The sequence below is a fragment of the Schistocerca americana genome, chromosome 6 (assembly GCF_021461395.2).
Source record: "Schistocerca americana isolate TAMUIC-IGC-003095 chromosome 6, iqSchAmer2.1, whole genome shotgun sequence".
In the NCBI taxonomy this organism is placed as follows: Eukaryota; Metazoa; Arthropoda; class Insecta; order Orthoptera; family Acrididae; genus Schistocerca; species Schistocerca americana.
This window is the reverse complement of record NC_060124.1, coordinates 366,120,328-366,140,720: the sequence shown is the minus strand read 5'-3', so window position 1 is coordinate 366,140,720 and position 20,393 is coordinate 366,120,328. Positions and strand designations below refer to the sequence as shown.

The following is a 20,393-nucleotide window of genomic DNA, read 5'->3' as shown; positions in this document are numbered from 1 at the left end:
ATTTTAAACGTATTAAAAGTAACTAACTAACTAACTAACTTCCAGTTTAACCAATGTACATGCTCTGACAATTTAAGTATTTCATTTTATATACTATTGAACTATTGTATGTGTCCTTTGTGTACGTTCTCTTTGTGTATTAGCATGCCTTTAAGGCAGATGCTAGTTTGAAATGCTACTTTAACTTTCTGTCTTGGGAAACATCCCACAATCCAGTCTGTTATAGGACTTCTGTATGTGAGTGAAATATACCTTTTATTTTCTACTGCCTCGCCTGTATTGTTTTTTTTCTTTCATTTAATATTTTTCTGTATGGTGTGGTACGCTTTCATTATATCACTTTCTTGGTAATTGTTCCCTAAAGCTATCTTTTTGACTATCTGTAATTCTGTAGCTCTGTCTTCATCTTTGGTAACTGTAACATTCTGTGTGAAGTTGAATAGAAATATTCATTTTTGTACTGGATTGCACAATTTGAATTACTCCCAATAATTATATCTGAATATGTAGGCACCCCGAAAACTTTAAAAATATGTTTCCCATTCAATCTACTAATTGGCAAATTGAGAAAATTGATGCTATTTTCTCTTTCATGTTCAACTGCGAACTTAATTTTTGGGTGATGTGGTTGAGTTTGTCTATTACATAATTTAAATCTTGCTTGGTTCCTTTAAATAGAAATATACTGTCATCAACATACCAGTGATAATAAACTATTTTCTGTTTTATTTTGGGGAATTTATCAGAAACCAAATTTCCAAGTCATTACGAAAAATTTCAGACAATATGCTGGAAATCCCATACCACCATACTGGAAATAGAATATGTACTTTACATCAATGTAAGTTTATGTCAATGTAAATTTCTGTATTATCTCATTTGAGGATCAAAACCACCAATAAAAAATAATAAATCTGACTTGTGGCTGTTTTCAAAAACTACTTTATTTTCTCACTTTGATACCCTCTCTGAAATACTGTGGCTGTACTCAGATAACATACACAATAAGAAACAACACAATAACAAAATGCTCTTAAACATTAAAGCAGGAATTATTGCCTGCTTCATGGAACTGGCAATATGTATCCAACTTATCAACAATAATATTTCTGGACTGGCGAAATATATAAGAAAGGCTACAGGCCACATGTCAATAAATACTGATCAGTTAATTATTGACGTTCTCTATTTCTTCCCCCAGAACAATATACTGCCTTAATAGAAATAATATATTTAGTAAATCACAATTTACTCTGCTAATGTGCTGCCCCACTGATATATTCACTCACAAAATATTATGAATATTAAACAATAAAATAACTCCGGTTCATATTTCTGTGAATTGTTCAAGGCATTATACTGTAAAAAAGTTGACCATCTGCTTGAAAAAATCAAGGTTTCATTGCATTACAGCATTAGCAAACAATTGGCTATAATCACATTTAATAAAATGAGTGCAAGAATTCATGATAAATAATTCAAGTAATGTATATGAAGTATATGATGAAACTTCCTCAAATGGAGCTCCAAAAGATGTGACATTACTGTTTTTCATACTAACAAAATTAATGCCCCCCCCCCACACACACACACACATTCAAACAAATGGGCAAAACATTTTCATAGTAATTCATCTTATGTCTATCGCTGAGCAGATGCTTTTTGTCATTTTACAGAATTTTGAATTTCCTCTGGTAGATATTTAACTTGAAGACTAATGATGCGTGAGATGACTGTTTCTATATAGATGGATGCAGAGCCATTCAGATGGTACAACAGAAGCTGACAAACCAATCAACAAATTGCCTTTATATAATGAAAGAGTCAAACTGAACTGTATACTTAATTCCTGAGCTCACAAGTAGGAAACTGAAGGTCATAATGTAGCAGCTCATCAATGACCTCAGTAGAAGATGGGGAGATGAGGAAATAAACCACTGTAAAATTAATGAAGGAATCGAAACACCCACTTTAAGTAATTTAGGGAAAAATAAATGAGGATGAACACACGATGATGATGATGATGATGATGATGATTGGAGCTTATAAGCACTCAACAGCGAGGTCATAAAAGCATCCATACATTTATTAAAATAAACAAATGTGGCTAAAACCTCAAAAATTGCTCATCAGAAATGCACTCGAACTGAGCACACAATCACTCTATCTTACATGTTCTAAAACAATGGAGACAGAATAAAAGTAGCTATACATAAGATTAAAATAAAAGTAGAAACAACAAAGGAGCTAAAAGAAAGGCACAGGCAAATGTGACTGGCTGATCAATTACAAAAATATGGGTGAGCCAATCACCCCGTTAACATATTTAAACCATTGCCCTAAAATCTTGGGAAAAATGTTGGCCAATTCACAAAACCTAAAAACATGAACCTCATTCATTTGAACATTACTTAAAATAGAGGGCAGATCTGGCAGCAAGTCTGCCACCACCCACAGGTTGGAAAATAAAACACAGTCCAATAAAATAAGGCACACAGTTATCTGACGCCACAAGCACCACACATAGGAAAGTCCTCTCATCCGAGCAGGAGGCCATGCGTCATACTGCTGTGGCCTATGCAAAGACAAGTAAGGAGGACCTTTTCCCATCAACATGGCTGGAAGGAGGTATACCCTGGCCACATTGTGGGCTTTACTACATGGAGCTTATTGTCTGTCACTTCCAGGCACTCATCCTCCCACCTACTCAAGTCTCTGGAGCTCAACAGCAAGGTTACAGCATGCAGGGCAATGGCGCACTGAAATATATGAGGTTAACAACATGCCTCCTTGGCTGCTAGATGCACCCTTCCAATCGCCACAAGCCCCATGTGCCCTGGTATAGCAGAAAACACCACCTTCCCCAGTCGTCATAGCTGGAGGGGGGCATCCTGGATATTCTGTACTACGTTGTCTGCTGGGTACAAATGTTTCAGAGAGTGAAGGGCACTCACAGAATTGGAAGACACATGAAATTTAGCACTGGAAGAATGTCTCATCTGCTCCAGGACCCTCAAGATCACATATACTTCTGCATCAAAGATGGTAAATTCTTGAGCCAGTTGGATCTTGAGAACACGATCCAGGAAAGCAACAGAGCAACAAACTGAGGCCCCCTGTTTAGACCCATCCGTGAGGACAGCTACATAGTTGCGGTGCTCACATAAAATGTTAGAAAATATCGCACTAAAAACAGAAGCAGGAGTGTAATCTTTCCTGTATGGCACCAAGTCCAAAATTATCCTGGGCCTCTGCAGAAACCACGGCGGCAGACTGTTAAAACCCTGGAGTTGTGCTTTTACTTACTCCACACAAAGTGACTCCAGCACCCACAGCACACGGATCCCAAATGGCATTGTGGTTCATGGACGGATGGAGAAAAGGCATTCCAGAGGCGGATGGGTAAGAGCATGGTATGTGGGTGAAGTTGGAGCTATGAGGAACTTCTGTGCCTGACACACCATGAGGAGCTTCTGCCGGATGGTGAGTGGCAGTTCACCAGCCTCAGCTCAGAGTCTGGGTATAGGTCTGGTCCTACAACCACCCATGGCGTGCCGAATCCCCTTATGGTAGACAGCATCCATGATCTTCAAATAAGAAGGCCTCTCTGATCCATACACTGTGCCCCCATAGTCCAGCTGGGAATGCATGAAAGCTTCATAAAACTGAAGCAGAGACAGGCTGGACAGTGAAGGGGGAGGCGTGTTTATAGCGATAAGAAGTGCAATAGTATCGAAGGAAATTGACGGAGATCCGAAATGTGAAATGATTTGGGTGAAGGTCACGGTTAAAGCAGGCTCAGACATGGTAATTGGATGTCTCTATAGGCCCCCGGGCTCAGCAGCTGTTGTGGCTGAGCACCTGAAGGATAATTTGAAAAATATTTCGAGTAGATTTCCCCACCATGTTATAGTTCTGGGTGGAGATTTTAATTTGCCGGATATAGACTGGGAGACTCAAATGTTCATAACGGATGGCAGGGACAAAGAATCCAGTGAAATTTTTTTAAGTGCTTTATCTGAAAACTACCTTGAGCAGTTAAACAGAGAACCGACTCATGGCGATAACATATTAGACCTTCTGGTGACAAACAGACCCAAACTATTTGAAACAGTTAACGCAGAACAGGGAATCAGCGATCATAAAGCGGTTACGGCATCAATGATTTCAGCCGTAAACAGAAATATTAAAAAAGGTAGGAAGATTTTTCTGTTTAGCAAAAGTGACAAAAAGCAGCTCAACACAAAAGTTTTGTCTCAAGTACAGATAGTGTTGAGGATCAGTGGACAAAGTTCAAAACCTTTGTACAATATGCGTTACATGAGTATGTGCCAAGCAAGATCGTAAGAGATGGAAAAGAGCCACCGTGGTACAACAACCGAGTTAGAAAACTGCTGCGGAAGCAAAGGGAACTTCACAGCAACCATAAGCATAGCCAAAGCCTTGCAGACAAACAAAAATTACGCGAAGCAAAATGTAGTGTGAGGAGGGCTATGCGAGAGGTGTTCAATGAATTTGAAAGTAAAGTTCTATGTACTGACTTGGCAGAAAATCCTAAGAAATTTTGGTCTTATGTCAAAGCAGTAGGTGGATCAAAACAAAATATCCAGACACTCTGTGACCAAAATGGTACTGAAACAGAGGATGACAGACTAAAGGTCGAAATACTAAATGCCTTTTTCCAAAGCTGTTTCACAGAGGAAGACTGCACTGTAGTTCCTTCTCTACATTGTCGCACAGATGACAAAATGGTAGATATCGAAATAGACGACAGAGGGATAGAGAAACAATTAAAATCGCTCAAAAGAGGTAAGGCCACTGGACCTGATGGGATACCAGTTCGATTTTACACAGAGTACGCGAAGGAACTTGCCCGCCTTGTTGCAGCGGTGTACCGTAGGTCTCTAGAATAGCGTAGCATTCCAAAGGATTGGAAAAGGGCACAGGTCATCCCCGTTTTCAAGAAGGGACGTCGAACAGATGTGCAGAACTATAGACCTATATCTCTAACGTCAATCAGTTGTAGAATTTTTGAACATGTATTATGTTCGAGTATAATGACTTTTCTGGAGACCAGAAATCTACTCTGTAGGAATCAGCATGGGGTTTGAAAAAGACGGTCGTGTGAAACCCAGCTCGCACTATTCGTCCACGAGACTCAGAGGGCCACATACACGTGTTCACAGGTAGATGCCGTGTTTCTTGACTTCCTCAAGGCGTTCGATACAGTTCCCCACAGTCGTTTAATGAACAAAGTAAGAGCATATGGACTATCAGACCAATTGTGTGATCGGATTGAAGAGTTCCTAGATAACAGAACGCAGCATGTCATTCTCAATGGAGAGAAGTCTTCCGAAGTAAGAGTGATTTCAGGTGTGCCGCAGGGGAGTGTCATAGGACCGTTGCTATTCACAATAAACATAAATGACCTTTTGGATGACATCGGAAGTTCACCGAGGCTTTTTGCAGATGATGCTGTGGTGTATCGAGAGGTTGTAACAATGGAAAATTGTACTGAAATGCAGGAGGATCTGCAGCGAATTGCCGCACGGTGCAGGGAATGGCAATTGAATCTCAATGTAGACAAGTATAATATGCTGCGAATACATAGAAAGATAGATTCCTTATCATTTAGCTACAAAATAGCAGGTCAGAAACTGCAAGCAGTTAATTCCATAAATTATCTGGGAGTACGCATTAGGAGTGATTTAAAATGGAATGATCATATAAAGTTGTTCGTCAGTAATGAAGATGCCAGACTGAGATTCATTGGAAGAATCCTAAGGAAATGCAATCCGAAAACAAAGGAAGTAGGTTACAGTACACTTGTTCGCCCACTGCTTGAATACTGCTCAGCAGTGTGGGATCTGTACCAGATAGGGTTGATAGAAGATATAGAGAAGATCCAACGGAGAGCAGCGCACTTCGTTACAGGATCATTTAGTAATCGCGAAAGCGTTACGGAGATGATAGATAAACTCCAGTGGAAGACTCTGCAGGAGAGACGCTCATTAGCTCGGTACGGGCTTTTGTTAAAGTTTCGAGAGCGTACCTTCACCGAAGAGTCAAGCAGTATATTGCTCCCTCCTACGTATATCTCGCGAAGAGACCATCAGGATAAAATCAGAGAGATTAGAGCCCACACAGAAGCATACCGACACTCCTTTCCACGAACAATACGAGACTGGAATAGACGGGAGAACCGATAGAGGTACTCAGGGTACCCTCCGCCACACACTGTCAGGTGGCTTGCGGAGTATGGATGCAGATGTAGATGTAGATGTAGATGTAGATGTGCCCTGTATGCTCCCCAAGTCCTGTGGCTAAGGCACTTTGTGATGTTCAGTGCCTTGAGGGTTCTGGTTTTCAGGTCTCTCAGGTGTGGCAACTACGACAATCTGGAGTAAAAAACGAGGCCAAGAAACCTCATCAAGTCTCTTAAGTAAATTAAAAATATGACGAGAATGACTAAAATGAACACACACACTTATCTGGAGAATACTGAAGTCCTGTCTTTGCAGCTCACTCCTCTAACCTCTGCAATGTAAGTTGCAATTGATGGTTCACTTTTTCAAAACTGGAGGAGGAACAGAATACAGCAAAATCATCCACAAATAAGGAGCACTGTACAGGTCTCTTTCTCATAGATGTGATACTGTTTATGACTATGGCAAAGAGGGTATCACTTTAAATACTGCCCTGAGCGACACCATTCTCTGGCTAAAAACCATCTGACAGTGTGCCACCAACTCAACTCCTAAAAAACTGCTGAGACAGGAAATACTTTATGAAGCCACAAAAACCCCTTGAAGTGATTGTGCAAGAATACAGTGCTCCAAGTAGTATAGTATGCCTTACTGATATTGAAGAATACACCAACACATTGATGTTTACGTAGGAAAGCCTGCTGAATAGCCACCCCTAGCAGAGTCAGGTTATCGACAGTGGACCGAAATCTCTGGAATCCACACTGAGGGTCGCTAAGGAATTACCTGGTCTCTAACAACCAGACCAGACAAGGGTTAACAATTCACTCCAGGGTATTTTCTACACAGTTTGTTACGGCAATACCCCAATAACTACTGGGACATGCGTGGTCCATTCCTGGTTTGAGGAGAGGTACCAAAACTGCCTCTCTCCATGAGTTGGGGAATTGACATTACTGTCATATAAAATTAAAAACGTTCAAGGAGGATTTCCTTTGATGCTGGTGCCAAATGTCAAAGCATGAAGAACCAGATTTGATCATGACCAGATGCAGTATCACGAGTCTCAGACAGTGCCAATTCGAGCTCCCACATGGAGAAAGGGCAGTTGTAAGACTCAATTGTGGGATCTGAAGTCTAACTTGCCCCTCTCTACAGGTGCACAGTAACAGCAAAATGCCAGATCTTGGCTGGCAGGGGCTACAGTCTTCGCAAAATGCTCTATCACCGTTTGAACAATATCTCCAAGTGTTGTTTGAAGACACCCAATTCGCACTGCTGCTATCAGTAAACGACTTTGTCCACTGAAATTCCTCCGGATGGCTTCCCATACTTTTGTAAGGCAAGTGGAACAAATGATAGAACCCAGAAACGCCAGCCATGTCCTTTTCTTGCTCTCCTTAAATACGCGTCGAGCCGACACAAGCTCCATGACCTCCGAAGAAGATTCAAGAAAGACATCAGATAGGATGACGTCAATATCATCAGACTGCATACTTCCATCAGTGAGCAATTCTTTGCCTTCGACTTCAGACTTCGATTTTTTTGGTCTGAAGTGGATTTGGAGCCACAACCTCTGAAGTGGTGGTGGTGGTGGTGGTGGTAGCAGCAGTGCTGAGCATTGGGCAAGACTTGACCTTCGGAGGGGCAGGTAGTTACAGGATGTCAGGAAGCATGTCCTTTTCTGAAATTTTGGGGGGAGGGAGCAGGCTTCAAGGAAACTGCAGCAGCACAAGTGCACAGACAAGCACAGGTGCTAGTGCTGACAATAGCAACCTCAGTTTGTGTAGTGGCATCAGTTTTCTGGACTTGCTGTTTGAGAACAGAAAATAATGAGGCAGTGAACATGGGCACCTGCATGGACTTGTATAACTTCTTGGCTTCACCATACGGGATGTACTTCGTCATTTTTATATCATGGATCTTCCATTCTTCAAGGAAAACTCTGCAGGCCCTACTCCGGACAGGGTGATCCCCAGAGCAGTTGACACACTTTGGAGAAAAGAAATGACCAACACCATCTTGAGCAGCTTTACCACATTTGCCACAAGTCGCTTCTCCTTTACAACCAAGAGTAATTTGCCCAAAGTTCTGACATTTAAAACACCACACTGGGTTTGGGAAATAAGGTCATACACTTAGGCATAGGAAACCCGCTTTGACATGCATTGGTAGTTTTGTGCTGTTAAAAGAGTGTCTGATTTGACAAGATTGTTATCCAACCATTACATAACATTTTGCACGTCGACAATGCCTTCCTGGGATCACTCAGCTAGTTCTTCTCAGGGAAAGTCAACTAGATCCCTGCAACTCACAACACTTTCGTAGTTCAAGGTGTTGTGCTATTCAGTTTGCACACTCCCTGAGGCTTTGTGCTTTACTTGTTGGGAGCTGGATGTTTCAACCAACACAGTGCCACTGTGCAAGTGCTTAACAGATGTTAAATGTGCCCACAATGCCTTCTAAGCCTTTCTGTATGTAAAATGGAGAAACTTTCTCGAAACTACTATAAGAAACACATTCTGTGGAACAGCATGCATTATGTTACTACTGACTGAATCAGGAGGACTGGCTATACAAGCCACTTTTTAGTTTGGGTGCTGGTACCTTACAGCACCCCACCCTTTCCACTGGGAGGAGGAAAAGAAAATTTTGGAGGATCCATTTCAGTCCAACTAGCAGCCAGGGAAATAAGGGTCAACTCAGTCAGAGCCCATGTGCCTGAATAAGTCTGTGGTGCAGCAGGTACCCTAGAGGTTGCCCACTAACGACTCTTCCACCTCAATAGATATGCATCTCATCAGTGCACAGCACATCTCAAGCCTGAGGGGTTTATTACAGAGGTTTTTACCATCCTTATGATCTGGGCAGTCAGGCTAAGATCCGCGTTCCCTGAGATACAACGTTCCATTACCGCGCCGCATAATGGTTGCCAAAGCATGCCCAGAGCTTATGGTGACAGGGGACTGGTGGTGCTTACATTCCAGCTCAGGAACCCCAAGGTCGCCAATCCCGTACCCAGGAAACAAATGCTGAGCTCTTGATAGGGCGAGTATACAGTCTTGCTTATTAGGCCAGCACAGCATTGATTGATAAAGCATTGAAGATTGTCTGTATTAGACTTCAATCAATATGATTCACAGGGTACTACCAGAAGAATAGTAAGAGCAGCCACTGAAATTTGGAATGTAAAAGACTGTATTTGGTAACACCACCACCCAACAAGGATGAAACAATTAAGGTTTTTCAAAGACAATGACTGCCATTCTGAAAATAATCAACACATAATAACTAAAACTACTGTCATACAATGAGCATCAGAGGAATTTTACAAAACTCATCAGAGGTGACATAATCTGCAATGCACATAACAGACTCAGAATTAGTAGTTGTAAAATGATCTGTAAAAAAGAGGATTTCCAGTGTGTAGCTACAAAAAATTAATAGTAGAAATCTACTTTACTGATGTTATCATTAAAAGTCACTTTGGATGTTTGGGAGCAAAGCAGTAGGGCAGTATAGACTGGCAATTATATAACAGTACAGACTGTAAGTTACACAAACAAAATAAAGAAAGGGCCAATTTAATCCAGGGAAAAAATGTACCTTTCACTTTTAACATCCTCTCACTTTCTCAATTGGGTGCAAAATGTACTGATTTTACAAAAAGCAAAAGAAAAAGTAGGAAAATATATTTAAAATAACAACTTTTTCAGAATGCCATCATGAACAAAAAATATGCCTTTATAATTTTTTATACACATATTTCAGTGCTGTTGGATTGTTTCTCTTGCAATTATAATTTACCTAGTGCACATTCCATTTGTCACATAGCTATCTGCCTTCCACAGGTATAATTGTACTTTTTCTACTGTTTACTGTGTAAAAAGGCAGATTCAATTCATGTTGTTGTTGTTGTTGTTGTTGTTGATGTGAATTTCCACATTAGTCTATCCTGTCAAGTCCCTTCATTTCTACATAGCTCCTGCAACTGAGAGCACATTCAATCTACTTACAGCACTCAAGCCTTGTTGGTCACATTCAACAATTTTTGCCCCCCCCCCCCCCCCCCATACTCTCCACTCTCCCTCAACACTTCTCTCCACTACCAGACTGAAGTTTCCTGTTTCCTTGCCATCTGATGATGTGTCCCATTAAAGAATCCCTTCTTTTAGTTCAGATGTGCCATGAATTTCTTTTTTCCCCAATTTGATTTGGTATCTCCTCATTAATTATCCAATCTACCAATTTTATCACCAGCATCTTTAGTGGCACCACATTTCAGTACATAAAGTTGTTAACTTTATGAAGAGACAGTTGGGCTGAGAATTACTTAGTGAACATTTGGGAGACAACCTTCCCAGTAAAGCCAACAGAAAGTATCTGAGTAGATCAAAGCACACTTGGCTAGAGGCAAAGACAGGTTTTTCTTTCAAGGAGGAGAAAGGATTTCTTCGAGGAGCAGAGAGGAAGAGGTTGGTAGACCATGAAAAAAGGAAGGGGGTGTGGTGGGCCAGGCAAGTCACTTGCACTCCCAGGCAAAGGGGGAAATATCTTGCACAAGGGGGAGGAGAGCCAAATATGAAGAAAATTCATGAGAGAGAGAGAGAGAGAGAGAGAGAGAGAGAGAGAGAGAGAGAGAGAGAAGAAAATCTAAGATAGTAAATTAGTAAGCATTGTGACAGCAACAGTTCAGAGACGAGAGAAAAGGTATGGGAGTAAAGATGAATCAAAAAGAAGAAAGAGATGAAGTAGGACGCAAAAGAGGAGGAAATTGGAAAGAATAGCATAAAAATTGTATAAAAAATAAGAAAAGCACCCATTACACAAGAAGTGAGACCCAATTAAATATCACAGGATATCTCTACTTGAGGTCATATATAGGATTTTGTCTAGGATTATATACACAAAACTTCAGGAACAACTCAACTGAGAATATCATGGACGATTTTGACCACGAAGAAGCTTCTCTGATCCGTGTATCAATCTTAAGTGGATCCTGAAAAATAATAGAGTTCAAAACAAGTAGTTCATTCACCACTTTTGTTCACATTAAAAAAAAAAAAAAAAAAAAAAAAAAAAAAATAACCACCTTTATGGACTTTGGTCTACACCAAAAACTCAAACTTTATGGAATAAACCATAAGAATACTAAATCAAAAGTTCAATTTAGAGATGAACTGTCTGTGTTCTGGTGTAGCCACAAACATCGGAATGAAGAAGAAGAAGAATGCAAGACCACAGAAGGCGGTGAGATGACGTCAGCCAATAGCACGCAGACCAGGACATCGCCATGATAGGGGCAGCATCTAGCCAAAGTGAATATAAGTGCTGCTCCTGCCAGCCTCAGCCGGACATTAGTGGACAGTATTCGCAACGACTTTACTGTATGGTAAAATAGTCCCCCATTGGTTTCTCTGGGTGGCCACTACTCAGGAAAACGTCATTATCAGGAGAACGAAAACTGGCATTCTATGGATCGGAGCATGGAATGTCGTATCCCTTAATTGGGCAGGTAGGTTAGAAAAATTAAAAATGGAAATGGATAGGTTAAAGTTAGATATAGTGGGAATTAGTGAAGTTTGGTGTCTGGAGGAACAAGACTTCTGGTCGGATGAATAAAGGGTTATAAATACAAAATCAAATAGGGGTAATGCAGGAGTAGGTTTAACAGTGAATAAAAAAATAGGAGTGTGGGTAAGCTACTACGAACAGCATAGTGAACACAGTATTGTAGCCGAGATAGACACAAAGCCCACGCTTACTGCAGTAGTACAAATTTATATGCCAACTAGCTCTGCAGATGAAGAAATGATTGAAGAAATGTAGAATGAAATAAAAGAAATTATTCAGATAGTGAAGAGAGATGAAAATTTATTAGTCATGGGGGACTGGAATTCGATACTAGCAAAAGAAATAGAAGGAAAAATAATAGGTGAATATGGAATGGGGGTAAGGAATGAAAGAAGAAGTCGCTTGGTATAATTTTGCACAGAGCATAACTTAATCAAAGCTAACACATGGTTTAAGAATCATGAAAGAAGGTTTTACACGTGGAAGAGGTCTGGAGACACTGGAAGGTTTCAGATAGATTATATAATGGTAAGACAGAGATTTAGGAACCAGGTTTTAAATTTTAAGACATTTCCAGGAGCAGATGTGGACTCTGACCACATCTATTGGTTATGAATTGTAGATTAAAACTAAATAAACTGCAAAAGGTGGGAATTTAAGGAGATTGGACCTGGATAAACTGAAAGAACCACAAGTTGTAGAGAGTTTCAGAGCGAGCATTAGGGAATGACTGAGAAGAATGGGGGAAAGAAAAACAGTAGAAGAAGAATGGGTAGCTTTGAGAGATGAAATAGTGAAGGCAGCAGATGATCAAGTAGGTAAAAAGATGAGGGCTAGTAGAAATCCTTGGGTAACAGAAGACATACTGAATTTAACTGATGAAAGGAGAAAATATAAAAATGCAGTAAATGAAGTAGGCAAACAGGAATACAAATGTCTCAAAAATGAGAGCGACAGGAAGTGCAAAATGGCTAAGCCGGGACGGACAAATGTAAAGATGTAAAGGCATATATCGCTAAGAGTAGGATAGATACTGCCTACAGGAAAATTGAAGAGACCTTTGGAGAAAAGAGAACCACTTGCATGAATATCAAGAGCTCATATGGAAAACCAGTTCTAAGCACAGAAGGGAAAGCAAAAAGGTGGACGTAGGATATAGAGGGTCTCTACAAGGCCGATGGACTTGAGAGCAAAATTATGGAAATGGAAGAGGACGTAGATAAAAATGAAATGGGAGACATGATACTGCATGAAGAATTTGACAGAGTACTGAAAGACCTAAGTCAAAACAAGGCCCCTGGAATAGACAACATTCCATTAGAATTACTGATTGCCTCGGGAATGACAGCCCCGACAATACACTACCATCTGGTGAGCAAGATGAACGAGACAGGCAAAATACCCACAAACTTCAATAAGAATATAACAACACCAATCCCAAAGAAAGCAGGTGTTGACAGGTGTGAAAACTACCAAACTATCAGTTTAAATGATTAATGGAAAATCTCATATAAAGATGTGAAACAAATACAAACAAAGAGATACAGGGGCTGGCCAGTACTTACCTCAGCTCAGTACAGCCGATAGATACACACAAAACAGAACCAAAAATTTTACGTTCCTAGCTTTCGGAACAAATGTTCCTTCATCAGGGAGGAGAGAGGGGAAAGAAAGGGAAGAAGGGAAAGTAGATTCAGTCAGTCACAACCCAGGTTATGTAGCAACAGGGAAAGGAAAACAGGGAGGGTAGCAAGGATGGAGGCATGGTTGTCAGAGGGAAGCCAAAGATATTCTACTCTAAGTACTGTGCCAGCTTCAAACCAAAGAGGATGCATACAGAAGTAAAGAGCTATATAGTATAAAGATAAACACAACTATGTAGGATGAAAAGATGCGTGAATGGCTAAAGAGGAAAGGGAAAGAGGAGAAGACTGAAGAGTAAATGGGAGTGAGGTGGTTTAACGTAGGTTCAGTCCAGGGGGATGGCGGGATGAAAGGATGTGTTGCAAGTTCCCATCTCCGCAGTTCAGAGGGACTGGTGTTGGGTGGGAGAAGCCAAATGGCACCTACAGTGTAGCAGGTTCCTAAGTCCCTAGAATTATGCTGGAGGGCATGCTCTGCTACTGGGTATTGGACATCTCCTAGGCGGACAGTTCGTCTGTGTCCGTTCATGCGCTCAGCCAGTTTAGTTGTTGTCATACCGATGTAAAAGGCTGTGCAGTGCAGGCATGTCAGTTGATAAATGACATGTGTAGTTTCACATGTGGCCCTGCCTTGAATTGTGTATGTTTTACCAGTAGCGGGGCTGGAGTAGGTGGTTGTGGGGGGATGCATGGGGCAGGTTTTGCAGCGGGGTCGGTTACAGGGGTAGGAACCGCCGGGTAGAGAAGGTAGTCTGGGAATATTGTAGGGTTTAACAAGGATGTTACGGAGGTTAGGGGGGCGACGAAAGGCAACTCTGGGTGGTGTGGGGAGAATTTTGTCAAGGGATGATCTCATTTCAGGGGTTGACTTGAGAAAGTCATATCCCTGGCGGAGTAATTTGTTGATGTTTTCGAGGCCAGGATAATACTGGGTGACAAGGGGGATGCTTCTGTGTGGTCTGGGGATAGTTGTCTGGGCTGTGTTTGGGTAGCCCCCAAATACTAGACCCAGTGTTGAACCCTGTCTAGAACAGTTCCGACTGCCTTCTCAAAGGGATCCTCCTCCCCTCCCCCAAAACCATCCCTTGCAGACATTTCAGGAATTCCTCACATCCGGTGTTGCCTCCCAGTCCTTCTTGAAGAACATCCCGACAACCCCCAACATCACCCCAGCTGAATCCCGTGCCATTAAGGAGCTGGAAATAGACTGTTCTATTGTCATCCTCCCAGCGGATAAAGGCTCCACAACTGTGGTACTTGACCGTGTGGAGTATGTGGCAGAAGGACTGCGTCAACTCTCCGACACCTCAACCTACAAAGCTGTTACCCAGGATCCCATTCCCTCCATCCAGACTGAGCTGCAGAAAATCCTAAAAATCCAAGGTCCCTCACAAGGCCTCACAACAGCTTCCATAGACTTACTCACTCCACCTGAGCCACGTACCCCTACCTTCTACCTATTACCCAAAATCCACAAAGAGAACCATCCTGGCCGTCCCATTGTGGTAGGCTTCAAAGCCCCAACAGAACGTATCTCAGCTCTGGTAGACCAACACCTCCAACCTATCACCCACAGACTCCCATCCTACATCAAAGACACAAACCACTTCCTAGAACGCCTCAAATCCATTCCCACTCTTTTCCCACCTGAAACCTTTCTTGTCACCATAGATGCTACATCCCTTTACACAAACATCCCACATACCCATGGTCTCTCTGCCCTTGAGCACTACCTCTCCCAACGCCCACCCGAAGATCTTCCAAAAACCTCGTTCCTTATCACACTTACCAACTTCATCCACACCCATAATTACTTCACTTTTGAAGGCCAGACCTACAAACAAATCAGGGGAACGGCCATGGGAACCAGGATGGCTCCGTCCTATGCCAACCTCTTCATGGACCGCATGGAGGAGGCTTTCCTGAAGACCCAACAGCTGCTTCCCCTGGCCTGGTATAGGTTTATAGATGACATCTTTGTGGTCTGGACTCATGGTGAAGAAAACACTCCTTAATTTCCTCCATAACCTCAACTCCTTTTCGAATCTGAATTTCACCTGGTCCTTCTCCAAAACCCAAGCCACCTTCCTGGATGTTGACCTTCATCTTGTTGAAGCTCACATCCACATCTCTGTCCATATCAAACCCACAAACAAACAACAGTACCTTCACTTTGATAGCTGCCATCCATTCCACATCAAACGCTCCCTTCCCTACAGCCTAGGTATTCGTGGCAAACGTATCTGCTCCAGTGACAAATCCCTCAACAATTACACCTATAACCTAACCAGTGCTTTCCTATCCCGCAACTATCCTGCAGACCTTGTCCACAAACAGATCTCCCGAGCAATACATTTCTCCCCGTCCAACAACAATGTTCCTATCCCCAGACCACACAGAAGCATCCCCCTTGTCACCCAATATTATCCTGGCCTCGAAAACATCAACAAATTACTCCGTCAGGGATATGACTTTCTCAAGTCAACCCCTGAAATGAGATCATCCCTTGACAAAATTCTCCCCACACCAACCAGAGTTGCCTTTCGTCGCCCCCCTAACCTCCGTAACATCCTTGTTAAACCCTACAATATTCCCAGACTACCTTCTCTACCCAGCGGTTCCTACCCCTGTAACCGACCCCGCTGCAAAACCTGCCCCATGCATCCCCCCCCCAAAAACACCTACTCCAGCCCCGCTACTGGTAAAACATACACAATTCAAGGCAGGGCCACATGTGAAACTACATATGTCATTTATCAACTGACATGCCTGCACTGCACAGCCTTTTACATCGGTATGATAACAACTAAACTGGCTGAGCGCATGAACGGACACAGACGAACTGTCCGCCTAGGAGATGTCCAATGCCCAGTAGCAGAGCATGCCCTCCAGCATAATTCTAGGGACCTAGGAACCTGCTACACTGTAGGTGCCATTTGGCTTCTCCCACCCAACACCAGTCCCTCTGAACTGCGGAGATGGGAACTTGCAACACATCCTTTCATCCCGCCATCCCCCTGGACTGAACCTACGTTAAACCACCTCACTCCCATTTACTCTTCAGTCTTCTCCTCTTTCCCTTTCCTCTTTAGCCATTCACGCATCTTTTCATCCTACATAGTTGTGTTTATCTTTATACTATATAGCTCTTTACTTCTGTATGCATCCTCTTTGGTTTGAAGCTGGCACAGTACTTAGAGTAGAATATCTTTGGCTTCCCTCTGACAACCATGCCTCCATCCTTGCTACCCTCCCTGTTTTCCTTTCCCTGTTGCTACATAACCTGGGTTGTGACTGACTGAATCTACTTTCCCTTCTTCCCTTTCTTTCCCCTCTCTCCTCCCTGATGAAGGAACATTTGTTCCGAAAGCTAGGAACGTAAAATTTTTGGTTCTGTTTTGTGTGTATCTATAAACTATCAGTTTAACAAGTCATGATTGCAAAATACTAACACAAATTCTTTACAGACGAATGGAAAAACTGGTAGAAGCTGACCTCAGGGAAGATCAGTCTGGATTCCGTAGAATTGTTGGAACACGTGAGGAAATACTGACCCTATGAGTTATCTTAGAAGATAAATTAAGGAAAGGCAAACCTATTTTTATAGCATTTTTAGACTTACAGAAAGCTTTTGACAATGTTGACTGGAATACTCTCTTACAAATTCTGAAAATGGCAGGGATCAAATACAGAGAGTGAAAGGCTATTTACAATTTGTACAGAAACTAGATGGCAGTTATAAGACAAAAGGGGTATGAAAGGGAAGCAGTGGTTGAGAAGGAAGTGAGACAGGGTTATAGCCTATCTCCGATGTTATTCAATCTGTATACTGAGCAAGCAGTAAAGGAAACAAAAGAAAAATTTGGGGTAGGAATTAAAATCCATGGAGATGAAATAAAAACTTTTGTGGTTTGCTGATGACATTGTAATTCTGTCAGAGACAGAAAAGGACCTGGAGGAGCAGTAGAACAGAATGGACAGTGTCTTCAAAGGAGAATATAAGATGAACAACAACAAAAGCAAAATGAGGATAATGGAATGTAGTCGAATTAAATCATGTGATGTTGACGGAATTAAATCAGAAATGAAATACTTATAGTAGTAGATTAGTTTTGCTATTTGGGGAGAAAAATAACTGATGATGGATGAAGTAGAGAGGATATAAATTGTACACTGGCAACGGCACGAAAATTGTTTCTGAAGAAGAGAAATCTGTTAACATCGAGTATAGATTTAAGTTTCAGGATGTCTTTTCTAAAAGTATTTGTATGGAGGGTAGCCATGTATGGATGTGAAACACGGACAATAAATAGTTTGGACAAGAGGAGAATACAAGCTTTTGAAATGTGGTGCCACAGAAGAATGCTGAAGATTAGATGGGTAGATCATGTAACTAATGAGGAGGTACTGAATAGAATTGGGGAGAAGAGTAATTTGTGGCACAACTTGGCTAGAAGAAGGAATCAGTTGGTAGGACATGGTCTGAGGCATTAAGGAATCACAATTTAGTATTGGAGGGCAGCATGGAGGGTAAAAATCACAGAGGGGAGACCAAGAGATGAATGCACTAAGCAGATTCAGAAGGATGCAGGGTGCAGTAGTTACTTGGAGATGAAGAAGCTTGCACAAGACAGAGTAGCATCGAGAGCTGCATCAAACAAGTCTCAGTACTGAAGACAACAACAACATTCACAGAGTATTAGCATGGCCTGACAGAGAATTCTATGAGAACAGTTGTTAGTGGTCACATCCATTGCTTGTTTGGACTTTGTTTATAACGAAAAACAATAGTGTTTGCATGTCGCCCATTGCTTACGACACTTCTTCTAAACACAAAGTTAAGTATTCATTGAAATAAAACTATACACGTTATATGCTTGAATTGTTGTATAGCAGCATCCTTTAGGCACCCTATACAATACGAATGGACAGGACCCCGCAGTCTGGATCATGTGGGAGTTGAACTGGTCTTTGACAGGGTGATGGGCTCTCACCATTACTGTTTAACTTCACACTGGAGAATGTCACATGAGAATGGACTAAGAAATGCCAACAATACATCAGGATCAGTAAAAACATCAAACTTAATTGCCTATTATCTGTAGCTGATCTTGCACTACTTGTAAACATTATGGAAGCAGCTAAGCTTCAAGCTGAAGGACTTGGAAAGAATAACAGCAGATGTTGGATTGCAAATCTCATTTCAAAAAATATATATGTTGTCATCCTTCAAGGATGAAATGTCAGATGTTCAACTGAACAATAAGAAACAAATTCAGATTCTAAGTATGTTCAAATATCTTGGTGAAATCATAATGTGGAAATCAAAGGTGAAAGCCTCAATAGAAATCAGAACAACTATAAAAAACAAGTACAAAGTGACTCTTGACCAGTCTACAAGAAAAAAATCATTCTCAATGAACACCAAACTGATATGCTATTGTTCTATTGTTAAACAGAAATCAAAATACAGAAGTTAAACACTATTCAAGTTGAATACCAAATCAACAACAGATAAAATACAGAAAGCAGATAGAAGAATCATGCAAAAGATCATTAAAGAAAACACCAAATATACGAACAGTGGAAACTGATATCGAACAAACTGGTGTATCAGGAAAGTGGGTCAGTAACTGGTACAATTTGAAAAAGGAGGATTCCCTTTTCTGCCATATATCAAGATTACCAGAAAACAAGCTAGTGGAACAATTATTCAAGACCTTTTGGGAACACAAAATCAGTAATAACTGGTTCAGACAGGTCCACAATGAATCAGAATGGAGAAGTAAAGGTGACTCTGAGGAACAGCAACATAAGATATAAACTATAAATATGTAAACAAAAAACCTACAACATAATTGATGAGCAAAGGGAAACAGACTTGGAGAGCAGAAGAGGAAGCTGCAAAGTTAAACCTCGATTTGGAAGACTTAAGTATATATGGACTGATTCAAGTTGTCTCCAATGTGAGAGTAAACTGTGTATTACAAAAAGTAAAAAGAGTGTGTGTGTGTGTGTGTGTGTGTGTGTGTGTGTGTGTGTGTGTGTGTGTGTGAGAGAGAGAGAGAGAGAGAGAGAGAGAGAGAGAGAGAGAGAGAGAGAGAGAGAGAGAGAGGGGGGGGGGGGGGGGGGGTTGCATTAAACAGATTTAGAAATACTGATGCAAAATTATAACCCACCTCTCATGTGGATCTTGAGGATCTGTGTCAAGAAGTACGGAATTGACAGAATTCCACTCCACACCAACATCTCTCCTCTGGCCAGCTCTGGTCAGGTTATATAATTTCATTTCTAGAGGGCTTCTGGGTCCCTTTAATTCCACCTGAAAAATAGCAATTCCTTTATAAGTCCAAACACTAACATAAATAAAGGTGTAACAGATTAAATCTGTGTCTACCCATCTCCTCCAGCTTTATGCATTCACTGTTCACAAACCCACCAGATTAATTTTACTAATTACTACATTGAAGAGTCAAAGAAATTAGTACACCTGCCTGATATCTTGTACGGTCCCCACACCATGACTTGGCATGGACTCTACTAACGCCTGAAGTAGTGCTGGAGGGAATCGCCACCATGAATCCTGCAGGGCTATCCATAAATAAGTAAGAGTGCGACGGGGTGGAGATCTCTTCTGAACAGCCAGTTGCAAGGCATCTCAGACATGCTGAATAATGATCAAGTCTGGGGAGTTTGGTGGCCAGCGGAAGTGTTTAAAGTCAGAAGAGTGTTCCTGCTGCCACTCTGTAGCAATTCTGGACTTGTGGGGTGTCACACTGCCCTACTAGAATTACCTAAGTCCGTTGGAATGTGCAATGGACATGAATGGATACAGGTAATCGAATGGATACAGGTAATCAGACAGGATGCTTACATACATGTCACCTCCCAGAGTTGTACCTGGATATATCAGGGATCCCATATCACTCCAACCGCACACGTCCCACGCCACTACAGAGCCTTCACTAGC

General features: G+C 41.6%; 1 protein-coding gene across 5 annotated transcripts in view; it reads right to left on the bottom strand.

Annotated features, from left to right (window-relative positions):
- LOC124619536 (probable ATP-dependent RNA helicase spindle-E) overlaps positions 1-20,393 on the bottom strand; it is a 265,425-nt gene that overhangs the window by 54,256 nt on the left and 190,776 nt on the right. For all 5 annotated transcript variants that reach the window (XM_047146000.1, XM_047145997.1, XM_047146002.1 and 2 more), the window contains exon 21: positions 19,603-19,745. In XM_047146000.1, coding sequence (XP_047001956.1) covers positions 19,603-19,745 — 143 coding nt within the window. The remainder of the gene's footprint in view (positions 1-19,602; positions 19,746-20,393) is intronic.